The 21,026-nt window shown below is 36.2% G+C and overlaps 1 protein-coding gene across 1 annotated transcript in view; it reads left to right on the top strand.

The window, feature by feature from the left end:
- LOC132121921 (ras-related protein Rab-26) overlaps positions 1-12,785 on the top strand; it is a 92,826-nt gene extending 80,041 nt beyond the window's left edge. Inside the window, exons 6-9 of the mRNA XM_059531660.1 lie at positions 9,778-9,843; positions 10,000-10,056; positions 10,862-10,938; positions 12,171-12,785. Of these exons, the coding sequence (XP_059387643.1) occupies positions 9,778-9,843; positions 10,000-10,056; positions 10,862-10,938; positions 12,171-12,273 (303 nt within the window). The 3' untranslated portion in view covers positions 12,274-12,785. The remainder of the gene's footprint in view (positions 1-9,777; positions 9,844-9,999; positions 10,057-10,861; positions 10,939-12,170) is intronic.
- The last annotated feature ends 8,241 nt before the right edge of the window (positions 12,786-21,026 follow it).

The raw sequence follows: 21,026 nt of genomic DNA, 5'->3' as shown, positions 1-21,026 counted from the left end.
CTCGCTCTTGTCAAGGTTGTAATGGAAAAGTCTAATTTTCTTCAAGAGGATGAAACTAACTTTAGCAATCAGTAATCGTTTAATCAGTCGTGCGATTGTGGCTGAACAAAGCGACTGATTACAGTAGTCTGTGATAGAGCCATTACAACGTGATTAAACACAACCATTAGACCCACAGCTAGCACTGCTTAATTTACCTGCTTTTCCTCATTCTGTCTCGTCCAAAGGTTATACCATAACAATATATTAGTTGACAGAGTGTATATTGTTATTATATCATATTATCTGAAAACAGGGGATGGGATCGTGTCAGTGTGAAAGGGGGGGAATTACTAAATGAGTTTTCTTTTCATCCTCTTTACCCTCCTAACCTGAATTTGGGAAGAGTTTTAAGGACTGGATACAAATGTAGCACTTCCCTATTTCACATAATATCTCTGTATTATATATATATATATATACAATTTTGAAAACGTTGGAAATTTTTAGGTGTGTTACAGACTGACATGTTTTGTCAGCAAAAGTTGTATGGTATTTTTGTGCGTGTTAAAAGGACAAAAATGTATCAGTAAGACATAAATATACACACCTAAACAATATATATATTTATAAAATATTTTTATTTCAAATAAAAACATGTTCTTTTGAACTTTCTCTTCATCAAAGAAACCTGAAAAATAAAATGCATCACAGTTTCCACAAATATATTGAGCAGCACAACTGTTTTGAACATTGATAATAATCAGAAATGTTTATTAGATTTTCTTTCTGAAGATCATGTGACACTGAAGACTGCAGGAATGATGCTGAAAATACAGCTTTGATCATAGAAATAAATTACATTTGAACAAATAGTCACATAGGAAACAGTTATTTAAAATAGGAATAACATTTCAGATTTTTTACTGTATTATTAATTAATTAGTTAGTTTCATTAGGACATTGCATGAGAAAATGCACACAGCACAGTTTGGTAAGGTTTCTTTTAGCAGTGAATGAGGGCAGGAGATGGATCCCTGGACTGAAGCTGGAGCAGATGATTGAAGAGAGGAAATTACTCTCATACAGCACACAACACTGATCCAAACACTGCGATGAGGCATCAGGACGCCCAGCGGAAACCTTGAGTACTGGACCTCAGCCCCGTGAGAAATCGTGCAGTGAGAACGGGAACACAAAGTGGGAGACGGGGAGGAACAGAGCAGATGGGAGGTCGTGGAGAGTGTGACACGTGTGGGAGAGACAGGCCTGCCAAACACACCGCAGAATCACTTCTGTGTCACGCAGAGATGATTGTGACCACAGAGGTGCAAGAAAAAGACCAGCGAGACTCACTCGTCCTCTTTATTCTTGGCTCAGATGAACTGACCATCACAACTCATGCATATAATATCAAACAGCCAGTGTTACTATCATAAGAGAAAACTAAAAACAAAAATAGTTAACAAAAAATAAAATGTAACAACACTAAAATGTTAAATCTGTATATTATTAGAACTAATTCTTATTCAATTCTGAGTAAGTCAGCTGAAGTAACTAATACTAAAGAAGGACAAAATGACTAAAACTAAAATAAAAATAACTAAATAGTATTTAATAGTAATTACAGTTTTTCTCGATTGTTTACACACATTTTCTGAAAGCATGCCTCATATTATCAAAACTCTACACACAAATCCAAAAACACACACACAATGGGCAAAACCCCTCAATGCTCCTGCAAAATGAAACTTTACATTCAAAACAATGTTATTTCTTCTCAAAATGGTATTTTGTTTTCAAATGACACACACAAACCATCATATGAATAGACATTTATAAGAACCATTTGAACGCTGATGTGCTCAGTGTAAAACACTATGATGAATGGAAAACACTTATTCTCCATTCATCATAATCAGTGTTACACTTACTACAGACAGTACATACATAAGTGTGTTGTAAAATATTTGAGAATATTGTTTTTACAGAACACACAAATACACGGTAACGAATATATTAAATTTTTCCCACAAAAACAATGTACACAGTGTACATCCCAACCAACACAAAGTAGGACATACAGTGGTCTACATACAAAACAACAGAAGAATTTACTGTATACAGTTACAGTAATACTGTAAAAAAAACACTATGCTGCTTCCTCTCTTCTGTTGCAGTCTGGCCACAGCACCTCATCCACATCACAAGCAATGTTTTCCCTGGCCAAGCAGCGGGGGAAATATCGCCTAGCATGGCGATTCCAGCCATGAAAAGCAACAGTTGCTATATCTCCACATGCGTCCTCCATAGCTTGGAGAAGAGGTATACGCGTTTGAGGATTTCGGTCATACACTTTCCATCTCCAGGCAGAAAAAAATTCCTCAATAGGATTGAGGAATGGAGAATATGGAGGGAGATAAACAACTAAAAAGCGTGGGTGGGCAGTGAACCAGTTACGAACCAGAGCAGCCCTGTGGAAACTTACGTTGTCCCAAATGACAACGTACCTGAGCTGCTCTGGGCCATCTCCCTGATCTGGTGGAATGAGTGTGTGGAGTAGGGTGTCCAGGAATGTGATCAGATGGGCGGTGTTGTAGGGGCCAAGGGTAGCATGGTGATGGATGACGCCGTGATGGGTAATCGCTGCACACATTGTGATGTTCCCTCCGCGCTGGCCAGGGACTTCAACAATGGCACGCTGGCCGATTATATTCCTTCCCCTCTTTCGTCTTTTTGTGAGGTTGAACCCAACCTCATCAATGAAGATGAACTGGTGCTCCACTGCAGCCACCTCTAGCTCAAGGACTCTCTGAAACACACATGACAATATCAGAAATAGACAATAGACGTAATGTTATGGCATTGTTTTCTAGGACCATGTTAATGATTTGAGTTTCCTGTTCAGGAGACAGAACACGTTCCCGACCGCCTTGTGTTGGTAATCTTTCAGTTCTGCCAAACAAATACATAGTAAAATAGTGTAAATACAAAGTAGGTATACATTTCCTATATACATGAAGCATACTTTACAGCATTTTTACAGTCCTACAGAACAGTCCACAGGCAATACTGTACTACTGTACTCATTGAATACTGTATTTATATGTAGTACTGCAATTTTCTAGTGAGAGTAGATTTCTTACCTATTCTCATTTCGGAAAGTCCGGATGATGGATGCCACAGTGTACCTGCTCAAATTTGGCTGTACTCTTTGCCCAGCCTCCCTCATTGTTAGACCATGGTTGACCACATGATCAACTAAAGTGGCTCGGATCTCATCAGAGATTACGTTCCTTGGCCTTCCTCGTCCTCGTCCCCGTCCTCGTCCCCGTCCTCCTCCTCCTCCTACTCTCACTCCTCTGGCTCTGCCTCTGTTTCCAATGTTGGCATCCATTGTTCCATTGAAGAGCTCACCTGTTGCCCTTTTATGCTAAAGCTCTGATTGCTAATTGTAAAACTGTGTGACGGGTGTTTGCCCATGTGATGAGTCAGTGTGCATATCTGAATGGCAGTGTGTTCCTTGTGAAAACAAGAAATTTTCCGCATGAAAATGTGCCTAAAGCAGAGAATTGTGTGTAGTGTTTTGAAAAAAGTGTGTTTTAGAACTGCAGTTTGAGTGTAAAGCAGGAATTGTGTTTGTAGTTTAGCAGAATTGGCTGAGGGGGTTGGTGAATGAGTTACATGTTGTGGTCATTGTGTCTCAAGTACCAGAAAATGTGTGTAAACAATCGAGAAAAACTGTAAGAGTAGTAAAAGCTGTTGGTCAATGGAAGGAATTAACATGATCTGAAATCTGCCATTTTTGTTTATGGGCAGTTAATTCTGCAGCCATTTTTATTATTATATATATATTTTTGGAGCCAGTGCAATGTGTGTATTGTAAATGCAGCAGTTGTAAATGCACAATATTAAATCAAACTCATGCATAGAAGCTATTTAGTAGATCAGAGCGATGTGACTGATTGAATCTCTATGCAAAAATATTTGGAAGATTTTTTCTTCACCTAATTTTGTAACAGAAGGCTGTAAAAATCGCAACAGAATAACATGTTTATAATTAGTTAACGATTCTGTGTAAAGTGAAAAATGGTGTTTCATCACATTAAATTGATTTTACTGAATTTACAGTCAGAAACAGTAAAAGCACATGTGTGACACATCGCTTGTGATTATATTTCATCTTGATGTTTCTGTTTTGACTGTAAACTTATGGTTATTAAAACAAAAACTAAACCCATAAAAAGTTGTTGCTTGAAAAAAATAAACTTTAAATGAAATAATAATTATTAAAAAATACATCATTTTGATTGTACTGCCGTACTAAAATAACAAAAACTGAAATAAAATGTAAAGAAAATGATGCATATATAAAAAAAACACAAAATTACTAAAACTAAAATATTCAAACTATTAATATTAATTCAAATATTAATATGAGTTATAATAGTATCTCAAAGAACCCTGTTATTTTCAGTCTAAAGTATAGATTTATTTATTATTTTATTATTATTAATATTTTGTCTAAATGGTTCCATAAAGAGCCTTTAGCATCTGAAGAAACTTTCTGTTTCTCTGTGGTGAAAGAAGGTTCTTTATATTATAAAAACGTAAGAAAGAGATAGTTCTGTAAAGAACCTTGGACTGAATGGATCTTTGTGGAACCAAAAAAGCTAAGCACCTTTATCTTTAAGAGTGTACATGTATTCTGTCAGGAACACTATTTGATATATTCTGCTCTGTTTTTGGCTTGGCCTCTTAAGTAACTTTCTGTCAGTATCTTGACTGTAGCTGGACTATGTAAAATCATGAGTAATTTATAGTTTGACAAACTGCTTCCATCACTTTCCTTTTGCATCGCTAAATAAGATGAATAAACCCGAACGTATCTACAGGTCTTTGGCTCGAGAACGTTGCTCACTCTTTCTGTCTTCTTCCTCCATTTATCTTCTCCTGCTATAAAAGTTAAACTCCAGGCATGCCAGTCCATTTACTTCTGCATAATTGTTTCTTCTTCTCGTCATCTCAGTTGTGTTTATCACCATTTACTTTGATTAACTTCACATTATTCTCGCTTCATCTTGTGTTGAAAAAGCTTTCCTCATTCTCGCCACATCCTCTTGTTCCTCCATTTATATTCTCGTCATGCTTTATTGGACGTTTTGGCAAATAAGTCTCATTTATCACTCTCGCTCAGTACGTCTGCATTTTCCATGACATTAGATCCTGATGTGCACGTCCTCATCTGTCACAGCTCTGAAACACATGCACTACGTCTCAATTTAATGCTTTTGGAGCCGAGTCTCTCTCTCAGTGTTTGAGGATTTCAACATCAATTTCTAATAGCTGTGCTTTGCAATATTAGAGAAAATTGGACCCAAATGTAAAATATTTTTAGCAAAAAAAGAAAAAGAAAGAAAGGTTTTATTGAAGTGACACATTTTGTGATGAAAGGAAAAAGTCTGAATTCTGATCTCACATTTCTGTTTCTATTAAATAAAGTTGCAATAACCTTTTATTTTTTATTCTCTGACAGCAACAGGCTTAGCTTTATCTCAGTGCTTGATTATTGTTACACATAATTTAGCTCAAGTAATATGTTTTTGATAATATCTAAGTTAATACGTTCAAAACAGCCACTTCAGCAAAGTTTATGTTGATAAATATATATTTTTTCAATTCATTACAGAAAAGGTTATTCTAAGTACAGATTTAGAAAGCATCTTACATTACTTGAAGGAGATTATAATAATAATAATTTAATATGGCTTTACAGTAGTAACAACAATATGATATTTTATTACATGATCGTGGACACGCAACTTTATTATCATATCAGTTGTTATGATTTTATCTTGAACAGGTCACTTTTATCACAAGTACTTTAGTATAAAAGCTGATTTTGTAATTACTTCAAATTATTAATATTATTACTTTTTTAATTATTATGTGAAAATTAGCAATACCTTTGTTTTAAAAATATATTCTGTAATTTTATTGATTCTCATTTCCTAAATAAATATATAATATTTTAAAAAACATTAAGTATTAGATCAAATTAGAGCAGAATTAACTTTAATTTATTCTTATGTTGCAAGCATTAGCAGCAATTTCATGTTCAACAGAGAATGTATGGAAGCATATGGGTAGCAATATTTAATTTGGGATGTAATATGCAAAATGGCAACACATTTCTGTATTTACATTTACATTTTACAATACATTTGTGCAACGTTTTCTGCAAAATGAAATTGAAAATTAAATTACATAATTTGCCATTTCATACACCAGTTTTAATATGTAAAATGAATACTAATTTTAACGCTTTATAAGTTGCAAAATTAAAATGAAAATGTATTACAGAAATGATTAGATATGTCTAACATGTTCAAGCAAAAACTGTGGCAAAATGATCATTTAAATAACACTCACAGTCAAGACACTTACGATTGCATTTTGAATGCAATCACATTGCAAGACCGTTGGTCCGTGCACGTTTTGATCATTTCGGTTTATGGCTTTAATATTTCATTCGCACTGGTGGGCGGAGCTGAAACGCTGCTTTCATCTGATTGGTCGAATCACTCCACCTTCAGCTCGGTCTTTTCATTCTTTCAGGCAGAATACGAGTCAGTGCGAGTGAAGCAATGTAATGTCTGAAACTACACTCACTGTTCATTAGCATAATATTTTAATCAGATGTAGCTGGGTACATAATTCGTACTGCTGAGACCTGCAAATTATTTCTAGGTTGTAGTATTGTATGAATATTTTCCCACTGATAAAAACAATGATACATTTCTCCAAACCTGATGAAGAAACAAACTCAACCTAATCTTGATTGGCACTCGGGTGAACTATTCCTTTAACTCTGGGAATTTAAAAGAACATCTGGATTAACCATGCATGCATTCATTTACCTCTGGTTGCCAAAAAGATTACATATCTGTGTGTTATCTAAGACCTGGTGGGGGGAAAATCCATTTAAAAAGATGGAGAGCAAACGGAAACTTCTATTCTATTTTTATCCTGAGCAAAAGCACATTTGTCTCGCGCTGGTTGCAGATTTGTCAAGATAATATAGTTTGTAGCTTTTGATGAAATGTAGTGTTTATTCGGAATGTGTTTTTTTTAAGCAAAACGTATGTTTTTAAATTGTATTTGTGTTGCTATTTCTGTCACAGAACACAGCAGCTTATTTATAACCTTCTGCAGTGTATTCCCTGATAAATCTTTACAGAGGGTTTATTTATCAGGGGTTTTGAGGGCTTGACCACTGCTCCTGTGACAAACTGCAGAGGAGCCGTAAGTTTTCCGCTTCTCATCAAAGTTGCGAAGGGAAATCTTTAATATGAGATGAAACCATAACTTTCCTTTGAAACATACCTTTATAGAAGTGCAGCTCAACGTCAGAACAAGTGAATCCTTCTTTAACACAACATAGTGGCTAAATTGACTTGAGTGGAAATAATTTGCTTGAAACGAGTTCGTCTTTCTTTAGAATAAATACATATTCACATGATATTTAATTTACTCTCTAATGCAATGCCGCTTTGAATTTTGCATCAGATAAAGATTCACTTATGGCATTTTTATAGGCTAAATCTCTGGTAAACCTTCAGTGACACGAAGGCAATTAAATGACTGGTTTATCAGCTGTTTTTGTAATCTGAGATTGGCCTACGGTCGGCCAGAGGACTCTTGGAAGTCAAAATAACACAAATCAAACATTCAATACAGCCTTCTTGCCTTAATGAATTATTTTTCAGCCAATGAAAGAAAATCAAGCATATCGGTGGACCGGTGTTGATTGTACTTTCAACAAAAGACTGCAAGCAGAACATGAAACAAGCACAGCAGAGGGATCAAACGCCGCTGCTTCTCTTTCGTTCTCCTGTTCCTGGCTCAGGGGGAAATAAACATGCACACTGATATAGTACAAGGCTTTAATGACAGATTGCTAAATAGCACTGTTATGCTTTTTAAATGCAAATGAGGGTGAGTGAGTTTCGGAGGCGTGGAGAGAGCGACCCATTTTCAGAGTGTATGATGATGAGTCAGGGTACGAGAGTGTGGGAGTGCGGCCGCATTTAGACCGATGGAAAATAAATGCTCATGCGAAAGCAGAGATCCGGCAGAGATTTCACTCAGACAGACTGTGCAACACACTTTTTGGTCTTTCTCAATGCATCGAGGCAAATGAAAAGCCCATGCTGTGATAAATCCTGGCCTAAAAAACTACTGTTGCTGAGCTTAAGGTGTGGTGAGAAGAGATGTGCATGTCTTTGCATTTTATTTATTTAGAATGGAGCTGTGAAATAAGCATGATAATGAGCAATCAGAATATTACATGGGGTAGCCATACGTCCTCTGTATTTCTTGGATGGGATTTTTAAATTGCCTGAAATGTCCGGGTTCGGCTTTGTTTTCCCATCATTATTGTACTTGTTAATGACTGAAAAGTAGTATGCATGCTTTGAGCATAATCAACCAATCCAATTGTGCTGTGCAATGCAAACTATAGTCCAAATCAATAGGAAAACAAAGCCAAACCTGGACTTTTTAAGCAATTTACAAATCCCAGCCTTGACAAGAGGATATACAGACAACATGAACCCTTTGAAGAGTTTTCTGAAGACTTCAAAAAAGTCAATGGTCCAAAATCATTCCACATATCAACATTATACATCTAATATCTCCTGACTGATTTACACCATTACATCAATTTTCTGTCAAAGTAAAAGCATGAGGATCTTTATAAGAGTATAAATAAATATACATATGTATTTGTGTTAAGCAATATCACTTATGTTGCAGTTCAAACTACAATATACAGTATGTCCGATAATGTAAGTGAAGTGACATTCAGCCAAGTATGGTGACCCATACTCTGAATTCGTGCTCAGCATTTAACCCATCCAAAGTGCACACACACACACACACACACACACACACAGCAGTGATCATTTATGCTGACAGAATTGTTATTTTTGGGTGAACTTTCCCTTTAAGGTTTGGCTGACCAAAACAATTGAAAAACCCCTGATTTAAGGTTTATTTTATGTTATGAACAGAGCAGGACGGGTTACATGTGAACACACACATTAAATCGTTTAGAATTAACACTAACACTTAAGTTTGGGGACCAGTTTTCACTTTTAAGTAGTATTTTATTAGCATGCATATTACTAGCAAATTGTCTGTTTATTAGTAGCCTATATACTACAGTATAAAGTGTATATTAATGTCTTAAAGGCTATTGCATGACCATATTTTAGATCTCATTACTAACTTACTAAGTATTAATAAGCTGCAAATTAGGACTTTATTGAGGCAAAACAAAAGTCTGATGTGTCACTGAATTGTATTACTGCTATGATTCCCTTCTCTCAATATTTACAGGAGGCTTTCATTAACCTGAAGTCGGGCTTCATGTGTCCGCAGGGCTTTTTTCATCACTCTCACCATCTTTCTCTTTTAATCTGTCTCTCCCCTCCCAAAGGCCGTTTCTCCTGGTTTTCCATATTAGCTCTTTTTTTTGTGTGTGTGTGTGACTTCAAATTCACCCCTAACAGAACCGGCAGAGATTTATTGATTAAACACTTCTTAAAAATTCCTGCATCCTCATACCTTGTTGAAAAATATTGCTGTTTTCTTTTTTTTTTTCGCTCAGTGATTCAAGTTTGAACTTTATCGGGACCCTAAACCAGATACCGAATATATTACATCATGCATGTGAGATTGTGGTCATCTCCTGTAAGTTTACAGTAATTGCTGTACGTTGTTCTCTTTTCACAGGCCTGGCTCACAGAGATCCACGAGTTCTCTCAGCAGAACGTTGTGATCATGCTTCTAGGGAACAAGGTCAGTGCACCTGCCGAACCTTATAGATATACGTCATGTGAAATCTTATGCATGTATGGCATTAATTCATACATCATTAATGTAGACAACACAGAAGACTAATGCATAATGCACTGTTTATTGATTGATTCATTGATCGATTGATTGATGTTTCAGGCTGATTCCACACATGAAAGGATTGTGAAGAGAGAGGAGGGTGAAAAACTGGCCAAGGTTTGTAATGTCCTCACACACAAGCACTAATACTTTTAATTATTTATTAGTAAAACCTTTTCAAGGGAAAATGTACTGTAACTTGAAACCTATAACAGTAACTACAAATCAACTGCAGATTAGATAAATGCACATTTAGCCTCTTTTATTTTTTTGAGAGGTTGCACAATTATTAGTACCGTATTTTCCGGACTATAAGTCGCACTTTTTTTTCATAGTTTGGCTGGTCCTGCGACTTATAGTCAGGTGCGACTTATTTATCAAAATTAATTTGACATGAACCGACTGAAATGAACCAATAGAAAACATTACCGTCTCCAGCCGCCAGAGGGCGCTCTATGCTGCTCAGTTCTCCTGTAGTCTACACTGAAGACATAGAGCGCCCTCTCGCGGCTGGAGACGGTAATGTTTTCTCTTGGTTCTAAATAAATGCGACTTATAGTCCAGTGCGACTTATATATGTTTTTTCCTCATCATGACGTATTTTTGGACTGATGCGACTTATACTCAGGTGCGACTTATATTCCTAAATGCTAATCTTTATGTGTTAAAATAGGCGAAAAGTCGTATTGAAACTGCGATTTCGACCTTATCAGGAACTTCTCCATGTCTTATTTAGACTTTATTATTGTCTTTAAAATTTAAACACTGTTTAAAATAGTTATGCACAGCACATGTGACACAAAAACAGACACGTGTGCATTGATCCCACTCCTTTTAAATGCAATGTGCATTATTTTTCATGTTAATTTGTGTCTGTATGTTATAAAGTAGCAAGAAGAGCATGTACTCTTTCTTTCTAAAGGAGTTTGGCGTTCCCTTCATGGAAACCAGTGCTAAATCAGGTCTGAATGTGGAGTTGGCCTTCACTGCTGTGGCCAAGTAAGTCATTCATTTTCAGACAGAATCTGTTCTTTTTTACCCACTGAGAATCTGTAGAATGCATTTAAACCTGACAACGTGTTGTTCTGTAAATGGAGTAGAGAGAACCGCTCTCTTATGGGCAGCTGAAAGAAAGATCAGATCAGCTCAGATATCTCATAAACAAACACACAATTCTAAAATCACATTCTGTGTCCAACCACATTGCAACACACTAAAACACCTGCAATATCAACTGCATTGCAATGCATTAAAAACCGGTGAAAACAGACGGCTGAATTCACTAATACAGTTGTGCAACTTTCCCATATGTATTTCAGCACAAATTTCAATATGCATCTTATTGATTATTCTTTCAATCTAACCAGTTTGTACCAGCTAAAACTGCATTTACTTTTATGCATTTAGCAAACATTTTTATCCGAAGCATCTTCATTAATGTTCACCTGTGCTTGTATATTGCCTTTTCTTTCTTTCTTTCTTTCTTTCTTTCTTTCTTTCTTTCTTTCTTTCTTTCTCTCTCTATAAATAATCATTGTGTAGAGTTATTTAAATTCAGTTTCAGTGCAAACACACATCTTATGAGTAAATGATTATTAAATTGCATTGCACTGACAAACCTAATGTTTGCCTGTTGCAATTAGTGCTGGGTACATAACTTATAAAGTGTAGTCTGTTACTGATTCCAAATGTATAATCCAATGCATAAATAAAAAAGTTGCAGTAGCTGTAGTCTGATTACGAGTATTTTCAAATGTAATCTAATCTAATCACAAGCACTTGGTTTTTGGAGGCTGATAACGGCATCCAGATGTAGATGTAATCAGTTAATTGGTGCAATTAAAGTTGCATTGGTGGCATTTTGTTTTACTGCAGGCGTAATCCAGTTTAGCCAGACTTATTCACAATAATGTAGCTCAAACTGTAGCTCAAATATGAAAAAATGGTGCTAGGAAATTCCAAGATGATGTAATTGATTGCCACCAAATGCATGGACTGATAAAAATTCACAACATTAAAGTGAGTTTGGATAAAAGCATCTGTCAGACGCGTTCAGTGTTGATTTTAAGGACGTGTTTGCACAGTTACTGTGTAATTGCTTCATTGAATCTTGTGCTAAACAGCCCAGACATGATGTGCAAATAAGCACGGTTATGAGCAGGCGCAGGATGTTTCAGTGAATTCCCCCGGAGTTTAGAGAGGAAACTGATGTCTCCCTCCCCGTTTCTCAGGGAACTGAAGCACAGGGAGATGAAGGAGCCTAACGAGCCCAAGTTTCAGCTGCAGGAGTATGTTAACAAGGAGATGAAGGGAGTCGGCTGCTGTCGCTCCTAAAGCTGCGCTCGCTCGTGCACGTCTCTCTCTCTCTCTCTCTCTCTCTCTGTTTGTTTGTGTGGTTTTCCACTTTCATCCTCTTCTCTCTCATAAATTGGATGCCTGTCAGATATTCTGCAGCTCTGGAGACTTTCATTTTCAATCGCTGCGTTCTTTCTTTGGACCTCCATGCACTTCACGGCTCGCAAACAATAGCAAAACAAAGCAAAGTCATCAGAATGCAATAGGCACATGCTTAAATATTCACACCCCTAATAAACACAGACCCACCTCTCCAAGCAACTGTGAATGTATGTTCAACACTCATGACCAGTGTCTCAAAGTATGCTTTTATTACATGGCAAAATCATCCAGTCGCCCAATTACTTAGATGCACTTTTCTGTGGCAGCTTCACTTGAACCCAATTATATACCACTTTTACTGTTAAAAATAATCACAAGTGTGTCATAAACGTGGCTGTTCAGCATAAGTGTAAAATCATAATTAACAAAGACTTCTCTTTTTATAACATGCAGTTGTTTTAGACAAAATGAGTCCTGATGCACTTTGTAGACACTGAAAAACTAGTGGAACATTTTTTTAAATTGTGTCATTTTATTCTTTTATTATTTTAATGAAACTGCTTGCATTTCTTGATTTGTATCTTTCCAGATCCCCTCCAAATGAAAAGAACATAGCTGATTTTTTTATTAATCTTTCTGTTTTTAAAACCTTGGTTATGATAGTTGTAAACTTGTTATTGTCTCTTTAAGGTTAAATTTGCTAGACTTTCTCTGTACAATTTGATAATGTCTCTTTTTTTTGAATAAACAATCATACATTACAATACAATCCAAAGCTAATCGAAGACATAAAATATGGAAGATTGTTATATATATATATATATATATATATATATATATATATATATATATATATATATATATATATATATATATATATATATATATATATTCAGATAAATAAAGATTTGCAAGAAGTTATTGTGAATAAAAAGTAAAAAGTAAAATTATGAGAGATAAACTCAGTTTGAATTCTGAGATAAAAAGTCACAATTATCTTTTTATGTATAATTTGTTTGTCAAAAGAAGTCATGCTCATATTCATGTCATATTTTCTCCACTTTTCTCATTGTTATTTGTTAATGTCTTTTCATAAAATATGAAAGATGAATGTATATTGTACATATGAAAAACATCATATGGCATTTACAGAAGTTTGCATAGCGTATAATTAATGTTTTGTTAAAGATTTAGTATCGTCATGTACGCTAAATGAATATATAGTAGCTCTAACTAGAATTAGTAGCTTTTAGTGATATTCAGAATGTGCCAGAATTTAATAACTTGATGTTATGTTGGTAAAGTGCGTACAGTGGATCGTTCAGTATAGCGTGCTGTACAAACATGTTCATTCGAAGAGTTTTCAGTACTATGCGTTTGCACTACTGTTCTTGATGTTTTTGTTGTTGTTCATATTTTTTATATCATCTGAAACTAAAGGAAGACCAGTATATGGCCTGAAATGAATATTTTCTTGGTCATAAAATTTGTACTGATGTGCCATTTTTAGCTGCTCAGAGATTTTTGATGACAAATCGACTGATGTATGTAAGTTCAATTCAGTTTGTTTTTTCCCCCCTGTGAAGAAATCAGATGAACGGGTAATATCACAGAAATGACAAGCAATGGTATACAGAACTTTTTTTCTATCTGGTAGGTCAATGCAAAGTGTTGATCTAAGGGTTTTTTTCCTTCTTCTTCAAGGTTTTTATGTAATGTGTATTGTATTCCCAACAATAAATTGGACAGTGAAGTGAATTCTGCCTTGTGTCTCAATAATATTATCTAACAGTGACCTCTCATGGACACAACACCACATTGCAGCTCTTTCCCTGATACTGTATAAATGTGTGTGTGTGTGTGTGTGTGTGTGTGTGTGTCCAATGCATGAGCCAGCTCACTGTGGAGGATCATTATTTCATATAAAAAGGGAAAAGTTTCCAGGCTTGTTGAATGAGAAGCTCTTGTGTTTCTATTTCTGAGTCAAATATAAGTTTATAATCCATAAAAACACTTCCTCCAGTGAAACATCCATCAAAGTCCACCCACACAGCTATTTGTTCAGCACTTTTTTTGCTTGCTCAATCTGTTCATATTTCTCTCCTAATTCAGAGGAGAGATTATGGATCCCTATTTTGCATAAAAACATCTTAATGCTGGATTTGTTTCGGGTTTTGTCTTCTCCAGATGTTCACTGATGGACTGGAGTGCTGTGGATTACTTGTGATTTTTTTTATCAGCTCTCATTTTGACGGCACCCATTCACTGCAGAGCATCCATTGATGAGACACTGATGCAGTGCTACATTTCTACAAACCTGATGAAGAAACAATTTGGATTGCCTGAGGGTGAACACATTTTAAACTAATTCTCATTTCTGGGTGAACTAGTCCTTTAAGCTCTTCATGTCTTGCCACTGAGAACAAATCTAAAGAGATGAGTATGTGGTGACATTATAGAGATGCTATTAGCGGTCAGTTGTTCTGCAGGTCAGGGTCAAGCTCACTTTTACCTGGGATCCTTTCTTATACGGTCACCGTGTGTTCCTCTGAACGCTGACCTTCTCTGTATCGTTCTGCTCGTGATGGATGAAGCACATTTAATCAGTCCTGACCACGGAGATGTATTCACAAGGAAAAAGCACAGAGGGTTTCATACTGAGAAGCATTGATTTCAGAGCTTGCCATCACGGTCACACTGTCGTCACGTGTGGCTGGAGGATGGAGGGATGTTTGTGTTCTCTTCATACACCAAATCCTCTTCCTTTAGCTGAGTGGCTGATGGGAATGTTGCTATAGGAAATTATTATTGTTATTATCCAATTACGGTAGGCATTTCTGTTCATGTAGATTCCTGTATAAATGCCCTCCTCACTGTGCTGTTCAAAAAAAAAGTTTTAATTGCATATTTGATGATTAATTCTTGAGACACTCCTTAGAAAACATCAGGGGAACCAGAGCTCTTAAAGAGATAGTACACCAAAAAAAAAAAAAAATATTTCAATGAAACACAGAATACATATATATATATATATATATATATGTATATATTTACTTTTTCAGGCCATACAATGAAAGTTAACGGGGCCCAGTGTTGTCTGTCCACAGTTTTTGGATGAAGTATCCACTTAAAAGTTGAGTTTGAGCAAATCAAATCAAATTGAATAAAATAAGGAATGCTAATCATCAGAATGAAGCGTATCAACATGTTAAACTTGTACAATAACAGCACATATGGGTTTGTTGGTATAAATTTATGATGCAAGAGGTTCCTGGTTTAAATCCTGTATGGGACCTCAGAGCTTTTTTTGGTCAAATTTGAAGGGGTTTCTGACATTGCATCTGGTGGCTTGTGTACTCTGACCTGACCTTTGACCCTGCTTCTATAATTGACGTCAAACAGTTGTTTAAAAAACCTCCACACTTTTGTCTGGTTGACTTTTTTTTTTAGCAAAGTTGTGTAACTAAGCAGAATTACCTCTGAGGAATGCTGAGGATATGTTTATTTATTTTAATATAGTTAGTGATATTTCAGTTAAACACTGGAGGGCAGTGCTGCTCAATAATCACAACTGTGATTTTTTAATTTCAACCAGGCCCAGAAATACAAAGACGGATAATAATCAGAAATGTTGGCATATTATATGCATATTAGAATGATTTCTGAAGATCTTGTGACACTGAAGACTGTGAGCTTTGATCACAGGAATCAATTACATTTAAAAATATAGTAACATAGAAAACAGATATTTTAAATTGTAATAATATTTCATGGATATACAGCATCACACACACACACACACACACACACACACACACACACACACACACACACCATAATAATGATGGTGAATAGTCAGCTTGGGTTTGTTTACAGTTGCAGCTGAGAGGTCGGTTACTGTGTGTGAGCACTTCTACATCTGTCTGGTTACGTGAAACAAGCGTTTCTGTGCTGGAAAGAGAGGCTTATCTTAAACACACACTCATACACACGTGAGGAACTGACGTGAGGCTTCTCGCTCTCATATGTCAGGATGAAGCTCATCGAAAACACACACAACCCACAGCATGGTTCCTATTCCTGTAATACACTGTGGTCTTCTTTAATGAGAAATGTGTGCACACTCAGCATTGTTTCTTTCTGCATGAATCAAACTGTACAATTTGAGTTGCATCATTAGGCTACACTGTAGCTCGATGCAAGTAGTGTTTGGCATGACATGCAAATTATGTTTGTGAGTTTGTGAATGCATTTATGCTGTTGCATGGATTCAGAAGAGTTTATGTATGTTATATACCGAGTTTCAATGATGCATAAGCATAAACATGTTACACTTAATGCATTTGGTGTGTGTCTGCGTGTTTGTGCATGAGCTGTGGCACTCTGTCTGTCGGACTGGCGCTGGCTTTGTTTATTTGCTCAGGTTGATGAGGAGGAGGAGGTCTTATCTACGTCTCCAAAACACACCAGTGTTTGCCTTTCCTCCGTTCACATGCACTTTGTTTTTATTTCTCACACACGCATGCATTAAAGTCAGCCATTGCAAATTAGAAAACTGTTGCATGTGTCTGGTTTAAAACATCAGAGATGCGACTTTGAATGCTGCGTAAATATCTACTTTAAGTTTCGCTGATGCAGAAGGTTCATTATTACTAGTACTGCCTTATAATCTCATTATTTTAAAAATACTAATATTGCTTGATTATATAACTCAAAAACCTTCTGAAGATGTATTGCTGGTCTTAACCGGTTTAAATTGGCCTCTTAAACACTATATAACCGTCTTATGTTTGTTTTATTTGAACTGGTTCATATGAACTGGTCTCCAGGTGCTTCATCTTTTCCGTCCCACCGATCCGTATCTTCTACTTCCTGTGAGCGCTCCGGTTTTCACCAAAGACACACAAAGAGTGTCCGCATCGCACATTTCCTCTCATTATTCGGCTTGAGTAAAGGTCATCGTGCTCAACGGAACGAGCCGCCGAGAATATTTGTTTTTCCGACATAACCAAACAGTAATGCATGACACATGAAAACACATGATATGCAAATACACTCACAGACGCTGTCACATGAGATGATTATTTCAGCAGCGCATTTATTTGACAGAGGTTTCCTTCGGGGTCAAAGGTCAAAGACTTCAGTTCCTCCGGTTTGCAGCCGATAAAAACACAAAGAGAATCTACAGATGATCGAAACTGTTTTTTATTCACACACTTGACGATTAGTTGGATGCATTTGCTCACTGATGCACAGAAAGCTACGACAGACTAGATGTTTGTGCTTTAAGGACATAAACTAAACATTTCTCTAAGCCTCTGATAGGCTATTGATTTTACCCATCACTAAATTGAGACCCTTCCTGACCAATTCATCAAATATTAAACCTGTTTAACCACTGGCACACCTTGCTGCATCATAAATTGGAGTCATATAACTGCATCAGTTTATTTTCTGTTGCATTGTGTTGAGAGAGAACAAGTTTTAATCTCCTCAATAACATTATTGGTGAAAATATTAAGTTGATTTCACCCGTGATAATGTAATGATAAACCAACAATAACATACTGCTAGAAAACCACTTCAAGATTTGATCAATGCAATGCAACTAATCTAGAAAAGAATATGTTCAATTATTCCAGTCATTAATTAAGTCACCTAAACACATGCAATATACTGTATCTAAAATCAAACATATATAATCAACATAACATAAGCATATTATTACAACATCTCCTCTAAATGATGCAAATGCACGTTGTGTTCCATGTTGTAAATGCACTCCTAAACAAGGAATTAGTAAAGCATAATGAATTCAAACAATGCTCATTATGATCTTATGTCTTTGATTTGCATATCACATATATATATAATGAAAAGTGTTTAATTTGGCCGCCAGAATCATGCATTCAGTCCGATGCTGTATGGAGGTGAGATGTATCTCTGTGGTTCAGTGAGGACACTGGGAGTAAAACCACTGAATTTTAACTATTGTGATATGAGCGCAGAGTGTATTATGTTTCTGGCCTCGGCTGCGGTCAGACCCGCTGACCCTGAGGTGAGGTCAGAGGTAAAGCGTGGTCGAGGATGATTGGTCAGGCGCAGTGAGAGATGTGTGTGGGAGAAGTCAAGCAGGAGGAGTCTGTTTGGTATTTCCAGGAACACCTAAGCCGCTGGTTTCTATTAGAGAACATGTGTGCCAGACTGGATAAACAAAGGAGAGAGTAGCACCGGTGTCACCTAAATCACACGGTTGACAACTTTACACTGTGCTAAATCCAGACTGTTCCTTGAACAGGTAGTGATTACGCTAACCACGGGTTCATGATGTCCACAACAGACCAAAGCTGAAATTACCTTTACATTAAAACACCGGTGAAGCCGTGGCACGGTTAGGAAACTCTCACGCAATGCACTTGCACAGATGCACAATGCACAGACACTTGTCTGATGAATCTGCTGACCGGCGTCTCGAAAGGCACCAAACCGCATGTTGGATCTCAGCTGATAACAGAGTTATGGAGTTTGTGACTCAGGAGTTGTGGGTTTATAAAAGCATTTTAACACCAGAGAGACCGAGCCTGTAATCAGTGCAAATGAGAACCAGTGCACATGCAAAAATACAGGAACTGCATGATTCCTTTAATGCATCATGTGTCTGCGTGCATTCGGCTTAAGTGCACTTAAAAAAGAAGTTGCAAAACAAGCTCTCAGTTTCATAACTGCATCAACATAGGGTGATTTTTTTATTATTCTATAATTGTTATAATATTTTATAATTATAAATGGTCTATAATTAACATGAATTATATTTTTATAACAACTGTATATTATTATAGATCATTTTATAAATGTTATTTTGACAGTTTTCTACAGCATTGCAACTAATGATATCAATGTGTACTGTACATTTGTGTAATGTACAGTAATGATTTTCACCCCCTTTAATCGCTTAAAGAATCTTTTAAGGAATATTGTTAAAACAGGATTCAAAAAAATCTATCTATCTGGAAATCTAGTTTTTAGAAAAGGATTTGTAATGCACATTGCATTTACAGACTTGCTTTCATATTAAGACATTAATGGCTTGTAATGTATCTCTGCCCATGTTTAGTAGACATTGGGTTTTAAAACAACTCTGTTTGCACAGATGCCAGACCGGTTGATTGTCCTTTGTTCTGGAAGGTCTGGGAGGATCTCATGATTGTACAGCAATTATCATGTTTCAGATGAGTATCTGAAGAATAATTGAGGCATTTGTGGGTTTTTCCCATGTCTTTCATAACGTAAGCACTGAACTGTATTACGTGAGGATGTTAAATTTGGTTTTATGGTGAAAATCATTGAGGATTGATGTTGGAGTCATAAGCCATGCAGGTCACTAGTGCAGTTTTTAACGCAACAAACCAGAAACTACTTAACTGTATAGAATGAGGACATTCAGATGCACGAGATGAATGGTTCGTTTTGTGTGCAATATCAATCATAAAAATGTCTAGTTCAAATAAATTACAAGTTTTTGATTAAAAGCATCATAGATAGATGTGATGCACATTTGAACACTGAGACAAACGATCTCAGATTTATACAATGAATAAATAAGCTTTCATTGATGTATGATTTGTTAGGAGGACAACATTTGGCTGAGATACAACTTGAAAGTCTGGAATCTGAGGAATCTGAGAATTCAAAAAAAAAAATCTAAATATTGAGGAAATTATATTTAAAGTTGATCAAATGAAGTTCTTAGCAATGCATATTACTAATCAAAAAATAAGTTTTGATATATTTACGGTAGGAAATTTACAAAATATCTTCATGGAACATGATCTTTACTTAATATCCTAATGATTTTTGGCATAAAAGAGAAATCTTTAATTTTGACCCATACAATGTTTTTTTTGGCTATTGCTACAAATATACCCCAGAGACTTCAGGGTCACATATAGCAATGAAGATCAAAACTGAACTACAATTTCTATTTTATTTTATTTTATTTTATTTTATTTTATTTTATTTTATTTTATTTTATTTTATTTTATTTTATTTTTACATGTGGTAGCTTTGTTAAAACTCAGTTAGTTTCTGTTGAGTTAATGCATAGGTTTGCTTAACACAAGTTCGGAAACTTTTACCACACTTGATTGTTTAGGTGCACTTTCGATGTACAAAAATATGTGGGATGTATTTAAGAAAAGTGTGTTTAAAACAAAAAACAAATACTATCATTTGTAATATCTAATAAAATTTTAGAATTTTTGGACACCAATTATTCAATTAACACACACACACACACAGACACACAGACACACACACACACACACACACACACACACACACACACACACACACACACACACACAGACACACACACACACACACACACACACACACGGACAGACAGACAGACACACACACACACACACACACACACAGACACACAGACACACACACACACACACACACACACACACACACACACACACACACACACACAGACACACACACACACACACACACACACACGGACAGACAGACAGACACACACACACACACACACACACACAGACACACACACACACACACACACACACACACACACACACACGGACAGACAGACAGACAGACACACACAGACAGACACACACACAGACAGACACACACACACACACACACACACAGACACACAG

Source organism: Carassius carassius, chromosome 40 (assembly GCF_963082965.1).
Source record: "Carassius carassius chromosome 40, fCarCar2.1, whole genome shotgun sequence".
Classification (NCBI taxonomy): Eukaryota; Metazoa; Chordata; class Actinopteri; order Cypriniformes; family Cyprinidae; genus Carassius; species Carassius carassius.
Note: the sequence above shows the minus strand (reverse complement) of the source record. Positions and strands in the feature narration are given on the sequence as shown.